The sequence below is a fragment of the Sebastes umbrosus genome, chromosome 18, assembly GCF_015220745.1.
Source record: "Sebastes umbrosus isolate fSebUmb1 chromosome 18, fSebUmb1.pri, whole genome shotgun sequence".
NCBI lineage: Eukaryota > Metazoa > Chordata > Actinopteri > Perciformes > Sebastidae > Sebastes > Sebastes umbrosus.
In genome coordinates this window covers 16,035,771-16,054,918 of record NC_051286.1, presented here as the reverse complement: position 1 = coordinate 16,054,918, position 19,148 = coordinate 16,035,771, and the positions used below count along the sequence as shown (strand labels likewise).

The following is a 19,148-nucleotide window of genomic DNA, read 5'->3' as shown; positions in this document are numbered from 1 at the left end:
CATGCGGGCACTGTCCCTGATGAACACACACACACACACACACACACACTTTCTTGCACGCACACACTCTCCTCCTTTCTCTGATTCATTATCTTCTTATAATTAATGCAGCCTGATACAGCTGTTCCCCTCCAGATCTCACTCCGCTCCTACACCCAACACACACACACACACACACACACACACACACACTGTGAATGTGTGTGTTGGGTGCAAGATGCAGCCTTATGTATTCACCAGAGGTATTCTCTTTTCCCTTGAACGTGTCACTCTGTTCTTGCATAATGAATATCCCTTTATGCAGTGTGTGTGTGTGTATGTGTGTATGTGTGTGTGCGTATGTGTGTGTGCGCGTGTTTGTGTGGGTCTGTTGTTGCGGGGCTTTCTCGAAGCATTGTGTTTGGCAGGTATGAATGAGCCGGTCTTGTTTTTTGGCTCTCCCGAAGCCTTCAGTCTGGCGCAGCAGGCATACCTGAGCTTCACACTAATGGCCATCTTTTGTATCTGTCATAACTGTTCTGTGTTTGTGTGTCTTTGAAGAGGAAGTGGTAAAAAGAAAAAAAAAAAAAAAAATGCAATAAAGAAAACGCTGCGTCGTCTTTCCACCTTTTGCCAGATCATTTGTATGTTGCGTGCATGTATGTGTATTGTATATATGTGTGTGTGTGTGTATGTGTGTGTGTGTGTGTGTGCGTGTGTGTGTGCACATAAGCCCAGCAGCGAAGTGGAGTGGAGTCGGGGGAAATCACCCTTTTTTTTTTTTTTTTCTGTCTTTGTGAAAAATAGCCCTCCTCTTGCGACATACAGTGTACACACACACACACACACACACACACACACACACTGCAGCAGAACCCACAGCCACACCAGAAAACACACTAATGACGCTGCAGAAAGAGCACACAATCCCCTTTTAAGCTACTATTATGTGCCATTAAATCTAATTTACACCTTTTATTTGAAAAGACAAACCTGTTTAATCAACGTTAAATTGTTATATATTCTGGTGGATTTCACCAACATGCTCTGCGAGAGCTCGTAACGATGGAGACGGAGACGGGTTTAAATGTTTTTTTGTCACGTCGTGTCTCCGGGACTTTAAATAATATCACAACGGTTAATTTTTACAAAGCTGCCTCAAACATTTTTAATTGCTGCCAGACACGTTTTTTAACTAACGCTGTCCCTGAGAAGAGAAGCCTTTGATATTTCTGTTTTTTTTGCTCAGTTGTTGTCCCTCTGCATTGTGGTAATTTGAAAATGTTATCTTAATTAGCGTATTATGTAAGGTGATTGTGGCGATGTGGTTTGTTTTCCAGTGGGGACCCAGACGCCCTGACAAATTACCCACAACCCCTCAGGGTCCTGGAGGCCATGGTGACCGCTGTGCACAATAATGTCCAGAGTGGGTAGGTTATCTAGATCTACACACACACACACACACACACACACACACACATACACATGCAACCCACACACACTCCTGTCATACATAAATCAAACATGCTTTAAAGACTCTCTCTCAGCTAAATTAACACCTGCTGGGTGTCAAATGGCAGTAAAATGTCTGTTTGGTAGTTGAGTCAACAAGAAGCACCTGCCAACCTGCCTGATAGCTTTTTTTTAAGATGACAAAATTTGGATAGCACCTGCTACACCCCGGTCAGCTCTATTGTGACCAACGGCCAAACAAATCAAAGTAAAACAAATGGATCTGTGACAAAATGGCTCCTTATTTGCTGCCCGTCAGTGCAGTTATGCACAAAGAGATTTCCTCTAAGCTTCTTTTTCTTTGCTGTCTGGATTAGGGCTGCAACTAAGAATCACATTCATTATCGATTAACCGTTAGATTATTTTCTTGATTAATGGTTTAGTCTGTAAAATGGTGGAAAATTTCCATCACAGTTTCCTAAACCCCAAGGTGACTTTTTTGAAATTCATTGTTTAGCAAAAATATTCAATTTAATAATCCAAAAGAAAAAAGAAGAACAGCAAATCCTCACATCTGAAATGCTGAAATTAATGAATTTTTGCCATTTTTTTTGCTAAGAAGTTACTTAAAATAACAGTGTGTAGCATTTAGGGGATCTATTGGCAGAAATGGAATATAATATTAATAAGTATGTTTTCTTTAGTGTATAATCACCTGAAAATACGAATCGTTGTGTTAAACTGATTGATAAATTAACTAATTGTTTCAGCTCTAATTTGGATATTTAACTAGATAGAACAATAACAGGTTTGAGGACAATAAAATTGTGTGTAAATTTGTGAAAATTTGTTTTGATTTAAATTTCTGAATTTTGATTGGATGTCTATGTTGAAGTTTTTTTTTAACAAACAAATATTGCATTTTTTCCTATGAACATTTCTTTTGTGGTGGTAAACATTTTTCTCGGTAAGTTTATGTAATTTTTCAACCTCGCGAAGATGACCCAATACAAAAAAACTTGAATTAAAGGTGCAGTGCGTAGGATTTGGCAGTATCTAGCAGTGAGGTTGCAGATTGCAACCAACTGAAACCCATGTGCCAAGCATGTAGGAGAACTACGGTGGCCGACGCGAACATGTGAAAACGCGAATGTCCCTATCTAGAGACAGTTTTTGGTTCGTCCGTTCTGGGCTACTGTGGAAACATGGCGGCCAGTTCTTTTTTTCAGGTGACACCATTTCTGCCAATCGATCCCCCTAAATGCTACACACTGGTCCTTTAAGCTCCTATCTACTTTTTCCACCATTTTTCTTTTAGAAGAATCTCTACACTTTACCTCTCTGTCACTGTCACTTTATCTCTGCCTCACTCAACCTTGTCTTGACTGCTGTCCTTCTCACCGTCCTCTCTCAGTGACAGCGCGGTGACTTCAGATGACCTCCTGGCGTGGCTGCATCCATTCTGCGGTGACGCCGCGCTCCCTGTGCGGCCTCGGATCGACGTGCTGCAGATCCTGGAGAGCAACTTCAGCCTCCGAGACAGCGACGTTCGTCTCCTGCTGCTCTACAGAACTCAGGCTGTTCTCAAAGACCGAGAGGTAACGTGCACACACGCACTCACACGTGCACGCAGCCGTGACTCATCGGCCCCCTCACTAACAGACTTCGAACTTGAAAGATGTTGAGTATACATTACTTGAGAAACAACTTTAATCCCAAGCACTCTGAAACACAACGCTGGTACTTGATGTGAAGGAGGCTACAGATGTCTGGATATTAGTTTTTCTTTTCTCCAAGGTCATAACATTAAATGCTGGGCCATAAATTTTGAAAAGGCACCCGAAATTGATGGGTGGAGGGAAGAGATAAGTGGAAAGAGAACGGGGTAGAAATGGGGTATTTAATACGTGGATAAATCACTCACTCATCCCATCTTGAAGAACAAGTGAATGTTGACATATACGTACATTCCCATTCTGTAACATTATGGGCTTTTAGCTATAAAGAAGGTGGTGTACTGCTGAAGGGATAAGTAAGATCTAGTTAATGTTTGTTTATTCTTTTTGCTGCTAAAGCTGATGCTAACACTGGCAGTTTGAAGGAGCTGAGGTCACGTTTGTGTTTTATTTGATGCATGAATGGCTGATGTTCTCTATTTAAATCTTTCTCAAAGAAATGAACAGTTGTCGAAGACGTTTGCAAACAGTATATTTATAGCATCAGTAAAAACTAGAGGAATATGTGATTTTGACAGTACTCGAGCTCCGTCTCAAGACCACTTTTTGAAGGTCTCGGTCTTGTCTTGGAATCGACCGTCTCGGTCTCAGACAAATAGGACTCAGGACTTTGTCTCGTTTTCGGTGGTCTTGACTACAACACTGGATTTTGTAAAATCTGATCCAAATGCTGTTGTGCATCTTAATTTGAGTATGCATGTGTGTTTCACAAGAAATCATAAACTCCCAAAAATATGTTTCTCTCTTGAGTTAGGAGGTAATATACAGTATAATTGTAAGTGCCCTGATCCAGGATCTTTTAGTCGCAGTCATAGACTGTATATAAAGATGGACGACATGACAGCTCCCCAAAAGTGAAGCCAAAACATCTTGATCGCCCCCTGGTGGCTGGCTGCAGTATAGGTCATACAGCCAGCATCCTCCATGTTAGTAGATAAGATAATTTTTCTGTTAAGTTCGGTTTTAATTACTTATTTTATGCTATGAAAAGGGGGTGAGACGTCATGAATGACAGCTGTGATTGACAGCTGCTCTGAGTGAAGTAGTCGCGGAGCCGGAGGCTCTGGAATTGTGCGAGAGAGGAGATGTAAATTTAACTTTCCATAACCGTTGACATGTGTCAGTTTGATCATAAAGGTAGTTGTAGAGATGGTTAGTTGTTGTTTCTTTCTAGCCAAACAGCTACCGTGGTGCTAACGTAGCAGCTAGGTGGCTCACGCAAACAAGCTTTGGCTGTGCTCGGCTCGTGATTGGCTCGGGCAGGTGAGTGGGCGGGACCTTGATACTGCAGCTCCACCCCCCTGATCACTACTGCGCAGACTCTGCCTCCAAATGACGTCAAAATCTCAAGATGGCAGCTCCTGTATCCGGGATATTTTGGCTTCACGTTTGTACAGTGGGAGGCAGTGGAGATGCGTCGTCCATCTATATACAGTACACAGTCTATAGTCTCACTAATGGAGATACATTTGTTTCTTTGTCTATGTAAATATAAAACCAGCACCTAAATGCTTGTAAGCATCCCTAAATCCTCTGTATATTTGAAGTTGTGTATAATATACAATGTGTACAGTTTCTGCTTTCGTTTGAATGTGTGGCTCTGTCCTCCCTGGTGTCACCTACCATTGAATGGCTAGTCATTAAGTTTCCTGACTGACTAATTAATGGCCCGAGCAGGTCAATTAATGTGTAAATGTATGCACGCAGCCGTGGGCCATTGTCAGCGCAGGTAGACAGGTGTGTGGGCCCGGGCTCTTTAACTAATTGGGTGCACTCCCGACATTTGGCAGGCTCTGACGAAGCACACACACGCAGGCGGGCACACACGTGCGCTCTTAAGGGAGTGTACATCCAAAGGGATCAGTTAATTAATCTTGTTAAAGATGAATCAACTTCATCTGAAATGAGTCTCTTGCTCTTACAGCATTTCAGATGAAGTGCCACTTTCTCTTGTTTCTCCCCTAAGGCAACCAAAAGGCCTTTCAGTGTGTGAGCGGGGGTTTTTGTAGCCAAATGTCTCATTTAATTTTGATTAATCTAATTTTTTTGTTAGTTGGAAAAGATTTTCCATGTCCACATGTGTGCCGAAACACAAATTCAAAGCCTTTTTTCGCCTCCTAATTGGAGCGACACTTAATTGTCTCCGCTGGCTGTTGCCCGGCTGAAAGTGGTGGCACAGTAATCATGTTGGCTAGGCTGGTAGCGCCCGTAAGCAGCAGCGCTGGCACTCGTGCTGGTGCCCCGAGGCCAAGCCTGAGACGTGGCAGTGCCCCAGTCTGACCTCATCACGTCGTCTTGGAAGCAGAAAGAGAGAGGGAGAGAGAAGTGGTGAAGTCTGACAGAGACGACAGTGGGGGGGGGGGGGGGGGGGAGGAAAGGAGTTGGTATTGTTCCCCTTCTGTCCCCCCGGCCCCTCAACTAATCAGCACAATTCCCTTCTAACTGTGTCCCACTGTCTACCCGAGAGACACACACACACACACACACACAAACCCCTGTATCCGTCTTTCACTGCCTCCTCATCCCTCCCGTGCAGCACACACTCATATGTACAGTACGCACACACCACACACACAAGCAGGCAGCCTGCTGTGATTTCCATGACAACCGCGCTGTCAAGCCACGGTTTGTGAGTGAAACCGATACCAGTAGTATGTTTAAGTTTCTCTCATCTTTCCTTTGCCGCCGCTGTCTGTTTGCTGTTCTGACAAAGGCGTCTGATTAGCACTGTCGTCTGCGATCAAAGGCAGCTGTAAAATAGCTGTATGCACCCACACACACACACACACACACACAAAATACACTCACAGGTGTACTCTCAAATGTACAGAAGTTTCCATGCGTTAAGATGCCAGTACATATACAAACACATGCACTGACATCCTCTATGTACCCACTGTCTGCATGTCTTAATTCAGGAGACGCAACTGAAGAAAAAGGTTGAAGAAAACATCGTTTTGATCTTAGAAATGAATCTCTCTTTCTTTTTTTTCTCTCTCTTTCTCTCTGTGTGTCTCTGATGTGCAAGTGTAGAACTCCACCTCTCTTAGAATTTATTTCCGGCTCTCTTTTTCCTCAATATCAACAATGATAAAATGTCATCAATGAATCAAAAGAGGAAAGAAAAACACATTTTATTATTTATTTTTGTGGCAAATTAAGAGAATGGAAACTAAAGTTTTTTTTGAAAGAGTTATTCTAAGAATGGCCATGAAATGAAAATGAGTTGATTAATTAGAGAGCAAATTAGATTAGAGGAAACTACAGGTTGTGTGTTTTTTTTTTAAGTTTTTAATGGATCAAGTAATTACTCTGGATCAAAATTGCTGTCATTTGTCTTTTTTAATATGCTACAAATCAGCCTGGTTTATTGTCATTGATAGATTACAGACATTATGCTAGACTTGCATTATAATCTTTTTTAAAGGATTGATTTAGAAATGTGGATATCACTTAAAATACAGCAAGGAGGCCAAAAAACAAGTAATTAGTTGTGGTTTCTGAAAATGCGGACGATGAATACTAACTAAGTTTTTTTGGGGAGAGTGGTAGGACACAGTCACGGATACAAATGGCAACGTTGGTGGTTTTGGTCTGCTGGGACATTATGCCATCACTATTGTATCTTTATTAATCTGCATTGCCATAGTGACCTGAGCATGACTGCTGACCTTCTGGCAGAGGGGACGATTAGACAACAGGATTCGTTTTGTTGACCAAAAAATGAGAGTACTTCCTGCTGATATGGATTCATTAATATTAGCTCAGGCTGAGACTTCTTCGGTTGGAGACCTTCCAGGCAGTTGGCAGCTTGTCAGACCAAAATGAACAGCAGCAAATAGGGTCAACTGAAAAAACACTTCAAGCCGAGAAAAAAGAACAGATTTTTCATCCTCAATAACAGGATTATATATATATATATATATATATATATATATATATATATATATATATATATTATTTTTTTTTCGATTGCTGATTTTTTTTAAATTCCTCTCAGATTTAATTTTGTGTCCCTGCTCAGAGGACTTAAAGGGAATAATAGACATTTTGGGAAATAGACTTATTTTCTGCCTTGCCAAGAGTTAGATGAGAAGATTGATACCACTCTCTGTGAGCATATTTCCAATTTGTCAAGTATAAGCTTTAAGCTTGGAGTTTCCTTTTATAACTTTGTCTAATAGGTCACAGCTTGGTGCAGTATTTACTGTATGTAAATAATACACAAAATATGTCTGTCCCCATTTGTTATTGTTCACTTTTGTCTGATAAGCTGCCAGCAGGCTCTCAGATCTCAGATGACAACAGGGCTCACAGCCTAGTCTTATGCCTGTGCATCAGTATCACCAGGGACTAATTTAAACCGCCTTATGTAAACCTGCAATAACAGATTTTTTGTGCCACTGGGGAGGAGCTGACATAAGCTGTGAACATAATACTGACATTATATCACAGTTAAAGCTTATGTGGCAAACCTGTCTGCAAACAGTTACAGATGTTTTATCACGAAGCAACATAAGCATTTATACGGAGTCATGTGTCTGGCTACAGTCCAATATTCACTCTCCTTATAGGGTCTTTTTTAGTCTAACTTCTGAGTGAAATAAACTCGGAAAAAAAGGTTTGGTGGATTATTTCTCTGTTGTTACAATGCTAATTGGCATTGTATTTTACATCGTTGGAAAGCCTGTTTATTTACCTTCACAATGATGTCCAACTTGTAAGGATCATGCATTTGTTGGATGAGCAGCACAGCTGATTATGTGGGTAGCGCCCAAGAAAACATTTGCCAAAATGCTCTGCCTATGGTAAACAGTGTATTCTCCTGTTGGTATTGACTCTTGTTTTGAGTTGTTTGGTGGATTGGATGATTGAACTCTCTATCAGTAACAAGGAACAAACAAGACATATTGGCAATTTTATACTTATAATTTAATACACCATCAGGAGCCTCAGTAGCGGGTGGAAGATCCATACGCAGCCACAACAGCCTGGCACCTCCTCCTCATGCTGGTCACCAACCTGGTCACACGTTGCTGTGGGATGGCGTTCCATTCCTCAACCAGGATTCGTTGCTAAATATTCTGCGTAAATATATATCTGTTGGCGTTTAGCCTTTCAAAAAAAACGCATTTTCACTGCAGTCAAAAGCCCTCCCGTTTGCCGCACACAATGGGAGTTATATTCGTTAAAGAAAGTTGTTTCTAATCACATTCAGTACACTAAATCACTTTATTCAAATTCAGGATTTTGTTCAAGGGTGATGACATCAGAAAATGTACTTGTATAACTTATATAATTATGAGGCGTTACGATGTCCTAACTGAATTTGAATTCATGGTACAGTATCTCTTATTATCACAGTTTATTTTGCTCAAAGGTTATCGGTTCTCCAGCTCTCTCTTTGTTCGCCAGTCTCCTGATAACCCGCTCGCCTGTGTTTCAAGGCTGCATTGTGTATTCCTACACATCTGATTCACTTACTGTGTAATCCTCCATCCTTGCCTCATTGCCTTGTGCGCGCACCTCTTTGACAGTACGTCAAGAAATCCTCAGATCCTCGCAGTCTGTCAGGATCTGAAAAGCCTTGTATTCTTTTCACATCGGCTGTCCAAGCCTCCTTCTACCTGCCTGCCTGCATGCTGCTGTCTGCATGTTCCTGTCTGTGCATCCTCATACATATACAGTAGCGTTTTTTGCATAATACACCCAAACAGACAAACACACGCGCATCCCAGCCTGCGATAGGACCAGACGAACGCTTATTATTATGACGGATGCCGTTTAGCCCAGTGTTGTCCAGACTGGGTCAGGCCGGGCCGTGTCAGTGGAAAGGCCACAGCATGATTCACGGGCGCTGCCTCACACACACACACACACACACACACACACACAGCAATGATGGATCAGACGGAGGCAGAGAAAAAGAATTAGAGAGAAGAGGGGAAATAATGATGGATCCGAGACGTACACCGAGAGAGAGGAAGATTCGGAGATGATATTGAAACGGAAACTGAGAATAACCGGCCACTTACCATTCCGATACATCATCCTCCCTCCCTCCCTCCCTCCCGCAGCATCCCAACACACCACTCAGGCGCAGACACACACAGAGAGACGCCTAAAAAGGGAGGAATTAATGAGCCCAATTGAAATGCTGACATTTAGGGAGTGGGGAGGAGGTGGTGGGGGAGATGATACGGGAGGGAGGATGTAAGAGGTGAAGCCAGGGATAGATTTTGTGCCTTCATTTTGAATGATTAGTCATAACAGCAGGGCGTCCAAATGTCACCACTGTCAAGATTGGAGGGTCTGTTTTGTCTGTGTGTGCGTATAGTCTGAGTTTGGCCTTTTATGTTACTAATAACAATATACTTCGGGTCATTTGTTTACGGCATTTAACAGACCAAGAGTCGACTACTACTACTTATACCGCATGAGTGCATACATGCCTGTTAATGTACTTATCCTTGATGTTTCAGTGTGAAGATAGTAATTATTATGCTAAATCCCATGGCAGTGCTAGCCTCAGGGTTATAACACACACACACACACACACAAGAAAGGGGAGAGAGGAGCCCGGCTATTGCGTCAAGGTCTCCACACCTGTGTGCACTCTAAATGTTGCAGGGCATATAGGGGAAGGTTGCAAGGAGAAATCACCTTGCATGTGTGTGTGTGTGTGTGCGTGCAAAGACATCATCTAAGCTCATCAACAGTGATAGCTGATACAAGCCCCTTCCACCTCCCCTTGTCAATATCATGGATCATTTGCTGTGACACCCTGTTTCGGTGCTGTGCTGTTTGGCCTTGCAGCGCGCCGGCTATGTAATATGGATGAACTGAGCAGAGCAGAGCCGGCTGTGTAGTTGTGCACTCCAGTCTGCAGCTACACAGCCTCCAGATCCCACACCCCGACCTAGCTCTTTCTTGACTTTCTTTTTCTTGAGGCTAGTTTTCATTTATTTTCAATTCACCTTTTAAAAAGCCCTCTGTTTTTTTATTCTTTTTATTTTCCCCTCTCTTGCAATTCCCTGAAAGTGTTGTTGAAGGTTTGATTTGATCAAGGTTTAGATTTTGAGTTTGACAAAACACATCCCATTTATTCTCAGAGGTATGGACTTATTTTTTCTTGCCCATTTTTGGATTTTTGTTTCTGATCATATCTCCGCTTTGGACAGATTTGGTTTCATGCAAAGTTAAAGGGACAGCGTGTAACATTTCAGAGGATCTAGTTGCAGAAATGGAATATAATATAATTATATTCTGGTGACTTTTAAAGAATGAAAATAACAAAATAATAAGTACATTGCAGTAGCATATTTGTTAAATAGGCTTACTTTTAATTTTACTTTTAATTCTCAGGAAAGAAAACTGAATAATTCACCCCTCTGGCGTGAAGTTGTGTGAATTGTATAAACTAGGCTAATATTCATCAGTTTTCATTCATTAATTTTTTGCCCCTGCTTGAGTATTTCTTTCTCCGACTCTCCATTTCCCTCTCCTTCTCTCACTCACTGAAGGCCCTTTCAGACAGAACGCGCCAACGTCACCATTACGCTCTAAAACCCGTTGTTTCCAATTGCTTTCGCCGCGACGGCTTTCCTGTGATCGTGCCACGGTATCGCGAGCAACTCTGCTCTGCTGGGAAAAGACATTTGGTGTAGCTGTCCGGATGGAAACAGTAGGGCTTATGGCTTATACATGCTGTACAGTACCAGAAACTGGTTGAGATAACGAAAAGGAAAAAAAGGTGTGAAATTGCCATAAATCGGGAGAAATACGAGAGAATTGTGAAACCGGGTAAAAGTCTCCCGGGTAAATCGGGAGGGTTGGCAAATCATTCACAATCATTGTGTTTTTGTTAGCTTAGAATGAGCCCCTTATATCTACATAGGGAGCGGGTCCTCTTCATGGAGTCCGCCATGTTGCTCTGCCCTGTTTCTACAGTAGCCAAGAATAGACAAACCAAACACTGGCTCTAGAGAGAGCCTTTCACATTTTTACATTTCCTGAAGGCCACCGTAGTTCTCTAACACGCTTGTGAAACTACGGTAACATGAACTGCAGAGTGCCAGCCGCCGTCTGACTTCCGTTGCTCCTAACGTAGTGTTATTACGGTAAGGATGGACTCTGAGCGAGGCGAACGGCGTTACTGCAGTTTTGCACTCGGCGGCTCACATTACCGCAGTTTTGGAAAGGGAGGAGTGAGCGGAGGGGTACTCAAGTTGGTTGCAATCTGCAACCACACCACTAGATGCCTCCAAATCCTACACTCTGTTCCTTTAACTCGGATAGAGGTCTCTGTTATGAGTGTGAGAGCCACATACTCTGACACGTGCATCGTAAAAACGTATGACTGTTATTCACATCACTCTGCATACTTACTTACTAGTATTAACTTCTTTCTTAAGCTTCTTTGCTGTTCTTGTTTCTCTCTATGTAGAAACACAGGATGTTGATTCTCATTTCGTATGCACCAATTAAGCAGAAAATTACAGAATTCCACCATTTCTGAACACGATGTAGTAGGGGGTGGAGCGCTTGCACACAGAGAGACTGACCATGTGCATTGGTATATAGTCCACATACACACATGGTGGTCATGTTGTACATGAGGTATTACAAGCCTAAAGAACTGTGAATATTTGAAGTTTGGAGTGCACTTATCAATATTTGTATGAGCATGTATGTATGTATGTCCACGCCTGTGTGCATCTCCCCTCCTGCCACACTGTAACGACTCCCACTCCACCTGCCGCCGTGTATTTAAATATTAAGGCCACAGTTTGAAGTATGCAAAACCACAGTGAGAAGATAAGCCTCAGCCCTGACACACGTCCAACAATCACAATGAAAGAAGACAAACAGAACCGCACAGATGGATGGCACGCCGTTTTTTGTCGTTACTACAGTATTTGTTTCGTATGACAGGTACACAAACAGAAACCTAAGTGGGAGCGTTGTCGGTTGACGGAGCGATGTGTTTTGTCTGCAGCTGATCATTCCCTTTTTTTTTGCCCCCGTGGTGCACAAACACATATTACATATTGACAAATGGGCGGGCGGGCTGTCTTGATCCAGTGTTAGAAAAAAGTTGAAAAGTAGAAGAGAACTTTAGAAACGGTCCCACCAGGGATTGTGTGCGAGGAAAAAAAAAAAAAAATGATGGAGCTAAGCCAAGGTGAAGGCCAGGTGGAGAGGAGAAGCCGGACGGGGGGGGAAGCTGAGAGAGATTTGTTTGATGAAAGCGAATGAGCCTGGACTGGAGGGAACGGGTTATACAAGAAGAGAGAGAGAGAGAGAGAGAGGGAGCAGAGTCTCTTTCCAAGTAGATAAATAATAAATGTGATGGGGTTGAGGACGCTATCTTATGGCCACACTCTAATGCAACAGGTCAGGGGTCATAGCCGTGATAGCCGAGCCCCAGCTATAATTCCGCTCATTTTGGCAGCTTTTTATCTATCCCCCACCTCGGCTCCTTTGCGAAAACTTTATTTATGCTCTGTTTTCCAACATCGGAGCCAGGAGAGAGGAGAGCACAACACTTTGTCATCTCGGCGGGATCGTTGATGATTCAGTCAGAAAACAACCAGACAGGAGGCAGCGAGCGCTGTAAAGCAAACAAGAAAAGAGAGGGGATGTGGAGAGGGAGAAATGAGGAGAAAAAAGAGCCCGAGGACAGTTGAAGTGATAGGAGTGGGCAGCGCGGCGCCAGATGAGGAAGGAAGGGAGAAAGACGGTACAATCTGAGATGAAGTAGGGGGGGCCACTCATGCTCCATTATCTTTTTTGGCAAGCTCTGTAGCACCTGGTTGAAGGCTTTACTTTAACTGGTGTGATTCAGCCTGAGCATATGGGTGAGTGTGTGCATCCACGCTTTAAAAAAAACATCCTCTCACATCTGAAATAGTAATTTAAACGAAGTGATCTCAAGTAATTGCATGTGTTTGTGTGTCTAGCAATGTGTTTTGTTTTGTGTGCTTGTACATCATTTAGCATCTCCCCTTCTCCTTGGCCTTCGTCCCAGCTTGAATATTCATCACCCCCTATAGCATGCATGATTAAGCACAAATAGGTTTCATATTAAAATACACTGCTTATGCGCCTGTGCTTGATATTGACGTCTGTGGCGTCATGTCAAGCAGATGCGTGTCAAGACAGTTTCAAAGCTACAAGCTTGTCTTTCCCTCCTAACCTTGATTTTTTCTCTTTCTTCCCAACCACTCCCCTTCTGTGTTTTGTGTCTTCTGAGCTCTCTCATCTTCCTCTTCTTCCTCTCCCGAGGCGTGTACCATTATGTATACTCAGGTGTCATGTTATACAACGTGGATCTACTCCCAGACAACAGGGGAGACGGAGCAAGAAAAAGCATAACAAATAGCGAAGACGCTGTATTTGTTTGTCATTGCACTCATCTCGTCATGTCATACTTGGCATGCACAAGGGGGTGCGCGTGTGTGTGCGCATTTGTTTGTTCTCTACGGGCGCGCGTGTCTTTATCTTTTGCGCTTATGTTTCCTCTGCATGTTTTATGTGTTTCACTTTCAAGCGGTAATAAACTCCCCAGCCCCCCGCTGGCCCCGAGGCTTTGCCCTTTTGGTGTTTGCTTCTCTTTGCTCTCATTTTGTTCTGAAACCTGCACTCTTTTATCGTCCCCGGCTCACTTCCTCGGCATCGCTCATTCCCTCCCTCGCTCTCTCTCTCCCGCCTCTCTCTCCCCTTGTGAAGTGTGCGACCTCTGCAACTTTATTCTGCCCGTCGCTGGGGACATTAGCCAGAGCGGGTCAATGAATATTGATGAGCTCATTCGAAGCGCACTCAGTAAAGGCCAGACACGGAGATCTCTGGATCCCACGGCTCCACCGGCGCTCCCAGTCCAACACACTGACGTGCCCACATCCCGTGTTTTCCCCTTCTCTATCTTTCCCTCTCTCTCTCTCTCTCTCTCTCTCAGGTCAAGGACTGAGATAATGGTCGAAGCACAGAGTAGATTATCAGGCAGATTTGTTGATGGGGGCAAAAGTTCACCTGCGTTTTATTAACAGCTCATACAAATTCAGGAAGAAAGAATGCATCTTTGACTTGACTCAGAAAGGCTAACAATCTCATCAGCCACATTACCTGGAATGGATTGCCAGGTGCAGTGTTGCATGCAATGCGTATTGTTAAATAGTTTCTCAAGATTTAAAAACTCCCAGTAAGTTCTGATCAAAGATAACACTTGTGCATCTTTATTGTTTTTGCTATTGTTCTTTTTTGTTAGTAACCACATTTCTGATTAATGCAAGTAGTCCATAACAGTCATGGTGTTATCATAGACCTTTCAGTATCAGGGTTAAGTCATTGCTGTCTGCTATGCTGCACTCCAAAGCCACACATTTTACATTTTGAACTGATTAAAAAAAGTGTGATTAATTTGCAATTTATCATGATTAACTATGAAACATCATGCGATTAATCGCAATCAAATATTTTAATCGATTGAGAGCCCTGTTGGAAATATATATATTTATAATTTCTGTGAATATGGTATGTCAAATTTGCAGGAACATACGGACAACTAAAGCAACAGAATATCAAGTAAAGGCTAGCTGGCGAGATAGCTACGGCTAAAATCCAGCTAAACTCCTGCTAAAGCCGTAACAACCAGTCATGCTACTGGGGCAGCTGTGGGTAGAGCAGGTCGTCCACCAATCGGTAGGTCGGTGGTTCGATCCCCGGCTGCTCCGGGTCACATGTCGATGTGTCTCTGAGCAAGACACTTAACCCCAAATTACTCCCGAAGGCATATCCATGTTTAAATGAGTATTTAGATTAGGTCCTCGTGGGCAAAGTTGGCACCTTAGCAGCCTCTACCATCAGTGTATGAATGTGTGTGTGAATGGGTGAATGCTGACATGTAGTGTAAAGCGCTTTGAGCAGTCGGAAGACTAGAAAAGCGCTATATAAAAGCAAGTCCATTTACCATTTACTGATGCTCAGCAGAGTATCAGTAGCATAACTGTTTGGTGTAGTTAAGATACCTTTAATCACACATTAAAATGTATTAAATTGTAAATTACTTTATTATACTTATTTTAAACATAAAACAGACACCTAGCAAAACAGAGATACCTTTAATTCCTATAAGATATGATGTGTATATATTATATATAAATAATAAAAATAAAGTTTATTTTTGGAAACAACCTAGTTAAAATGGACAAGGAAGATAGATATTGTGCAGGTTCTATGGAAATTATTTTTGGGGTAAAATATTCAGCCTAAAATCGATGAAATTAAGATATCAAAACCTTTCTATCTACATAGCTTGCCAGTTCGCCTGGAAACTTTTAACCCTTTTTTTCCCATTTTTACTGCTTCTGTAGATACTGTTCTCTGCCTTTTGGGGGCAGTATATATGTAAATCTTAATTAAATATTCACAGAAATTGGTTACTATGCTGGCAGGATGGAGGAAGTGTAGGTCAAATAGTCCCTAGCCATCTCCAGGATTGCTGTTGGCGTTTATGGCATGAAATATAACCCAGTATTAAAAAACTATTTCTCTTGTGGGACTGACGGTCACAACATTTTAACATCAAGTAATTTACAACAAGTCATGACGATCGTTTATTGTTCCAGAAAACAGTTACCTGAAGATTAATTTCGCAAACTGACACCATTAAATGATTAAATTGACCCTGGAGCATTTTCCCATGCCATGATATTTAATAAAACATGCTATCCTCTATTTATCCTGCTCATTTGATGGAAAGGTGGGAATGATGGCGCTCACCGCCATGATTGGCAGAGGTAATAAAATGTGACGAGTGAGAGGTAGAGAGCTGTCGTGGCAGACGGTGATGGCAGCGCCGATCATTAACCTGTCTACCACAGTGTTACGCACAGAGGCGATGATGTGTTTACCACATACTTTAACAAGTCAGACACAGGGTCGGCTCTTGTCAGCGATGAGGACATGACGTGTGTTCTAGGTCTGCTTGTGTGTGACGGGATATGGTAACTGGTGTGCAATTGGGGGCTTTTGCCGGGTTTGTTCTGAGCTGTACTGACCATATAAATGCGTGCATGTAGTGCTTGTTGACATGTGTTCCTGTGTCATCTCGGCCTGGAAAAGTGGTAATATAAGTGTCCTTTCCCATTACTTCGATGTTTCATATCAATTCCATTCCATTACTGGGTTGTTTTGAAGCAATCAATACTGGATTGAACACCCCCATAGGCTTCCAGTTTTCATCTAAATGTCCTTGCAGTTAAATTGTCTGTTTGAAAAGGGCCGCCTTTATAGCATGCTATTACTGTCGTATAATGTGAGGTCAAATGTCTGCGGTTTAAGCTGTGCTAGCAGTGTGGCTCTATGGATGGAAATGTCGGGCTGATGGTTGGTCGGCCCACCACTTTGGTTCAGACTGAAATATCCAACCACCTTTTGGATGAATTGCCATTAAATTTGTTGCAGATATCCATGGCTCCCAGGGGATAGTTTTTAAGGATTTTGGTGATTTTGCTCAAGCACCACCGTGAGGTTGACACCTGAGTTTTATTGAAATATTTTGACAGCTATAGGATGGATTGGCACAAGATTTTAGCATCCATGGTTCCTAGACAATGTACCCTAATGACTAAAGACACCAGGTGCCTGAAATTCATGGTTTTTGAGTTAACTGCCTCGAATGAAGCCTAATGACTTTGATGATCCTTTGATTTCACATCTAACGACATCATCCGGTTAAAATTATAATTTGTCTAATACTTTGGTTTAAATACCTGAAAAAATGACATTCTCATCAGTCTCAGCTATTTAGAGCTAATTAGAAAATAATAGTATACTAAATTTAAATTGTGATCCTGGCAAACATTAAGCATGCACAACGTATCCTCATAAAATGGTTCCTGTGATATCTTACGAAAAAGTATTCCTCATTTTTCGTGCGTTTTTCTACAAATGTCTAGCAAACACATCTCAATTTTCACTCCAGTTTATTCAAAATAATCTCCCGTCTTCACAGGAAACAACTTCGTTAGGTTTAGGAAAAGATTGTGATTTGGGTTAAAATAACTCCGGAAGTGACGTAACTTAAGTATGGAAGTAACGTGACAAATAAATCGACTTCAGGTTTCACACAGGGTACAAACAACGGTCGCCTCGGCGAAAGTCTGGTCTTTCTTTGACCCACCCATCCACTGCCACATCCACCCAACGGAGTGTTTGGACTCTTGGTCTTGTTTTAAGGTTTTTGATTTGCCTAAAAAAAATAGTTTACAAAGTGGCTTGGAATCCATTTGTGAAATGATTTTGTTGGAGTTTTTCATCATTAAGAAAAATGTATGCACTGTATATACATATTTCCAATAACCATCCTAGATCTGGCCTATATATTCCTATCCGTGTGATCCATTAGCGATTCTAGCCACAGGGTGTTTCGTAAGGGCAGACAGCGAGGCTGAGCTGTGACTGAGTACTCCTCTCTGAACTGAACCTCTGATGAGAGTTATTGATGTTAAAAGTTCAAGTGATGATTATTAAACTTTGAACAAACTCCAACTTAGTGCTCGACCAGCAGCACTGATTGTTGTCTCTCACAAGTGCTGTGAGTTATTCCCGAGACGTCCCCTGCTGATTGTGGGTGATTGAGCCGTTTGTCTTCTTCAACATGTCTAGACTAGAAATAACTCAGGTTTTCTGTTTTTCTAATCCAACATGTTGCTTTGATTAATTATAGCAAAGCGTACATAAGATATGTATGCCTGATCGGTCAATCACTGAACTATGATAGACGGGTTCTCATCTCGACTGTAATTCATTTAGTCACTAGACTGTATAAACAATTGCCTCATGCATTGAATATATAGATTTTGCTGGATGAAGTAGTCACTGTCTGTTTCACTGAGGGGTTTAATGTCTTCTAATGTTAGCAGAGGCTGTCAATAATTTAGTGGAGTTGGGCCACATCCACTATTAACAACTGTGGGAAACCCTTGACATTGCATGCCGTACCAAAGGGCCATTTACTTTTTCTGCCGGTGGAGTCAGAGATCAGTCGAAATTATGTTTTAATAGATTGGTGCAGGAATGAGTCCTAAAACCCGGATATGAGATAGAATTTTAGCACAACTGGTTCCCTCGTCTCGAAGTCCATGTTTTTTGAATGGGTTTTCTTTTTAGTTAGATGCTTGAAACAAGGTCTGTGGTTAACACAAGCTGAAGAGATTTTAACATTTTATTCCATATATATAAAAGACGTTTGTGAATATCCCACTTGTGAATTTTTAATCTTTTACGTGTCTTAAAAAATGGCTAATGAGACTACGAGACGTCATCACACCGACACGTCCACCTTTTGGGGCGGCTGTGGCTCACATGGTAGAGCTGGTCGTCCAGCTCATTCGAAGCGCACTCAGTAAAGGCCAGACACGGAGATCTCTGGATCCCACGGCTCCACCGGCGCTCCCAGTCCAACACACTGACATGCCCACATCCCGTGTTTTCCCCTTCTCTATCTTTCCCTCTCTCTCTCTCTCTCTCTCTCTCTCTCCCTCAGGTCAAGGACTGAGATAATGGTCGAAGCACAGAGTAGATTATCAGGCAGATTTGTTGATGGGGGCAAAAGTTCACCTGTGTTTTATTAACAGCTCATACAAATTCAGGAAGAAAGAATGCATCTTTGACTTGACTCAGAAAGGCTAACAATCTCATCAGCCACATTACCTGGAATGGATTGCCAGGTGCAGTGTTGCATGCAATGCGTATTGTTAAATAGTTTCTCAAGATTTAAAAACTCCCAGTAAGTTCTGATCAAAGATAACACTTGTGCATCTTTATTGTTTTTGCTATTGTTCTTTTTTGTTAGTAACCACATTTCTGATTAATGCAAGTAGTCCATAACAGTCATGGTGTTATCATAGACCTTTCAGTATCAGGGTTAAGTCATTGTTGTCTGCTATGCTGCACCCCAAAGCCACACATTTTACATT

General features: G+C 42.2%; 1 protein-coding gene across 1 annotated transcript in view; it reads left to right on the top strand.

Moving 5' to 3' along the window:
• nbas (NBAS subunit of NRZ tethering complex) overlaps positions 1 to 19,148 on the top strand; it is a 187,946-nt gene that overhangs the window by 136,628 nt on the left and 32,170 nt on the right. Inside the window, exons 48-49 of the mRNA XM_037751577.1 lie at positions 1,320 to 1,409; positions 2,847 to 3,030. Of these exons, the coding sequence (XP_037607505.1) occupies positions 1,320 to 1,409; positions 2,847 to 3,030 (274 nt within the window). The remainder of the gene's footprint in view (positions 1 to 1,319; positions 1,410 to 2,846; positions 3,031 to 19,148) is intronic.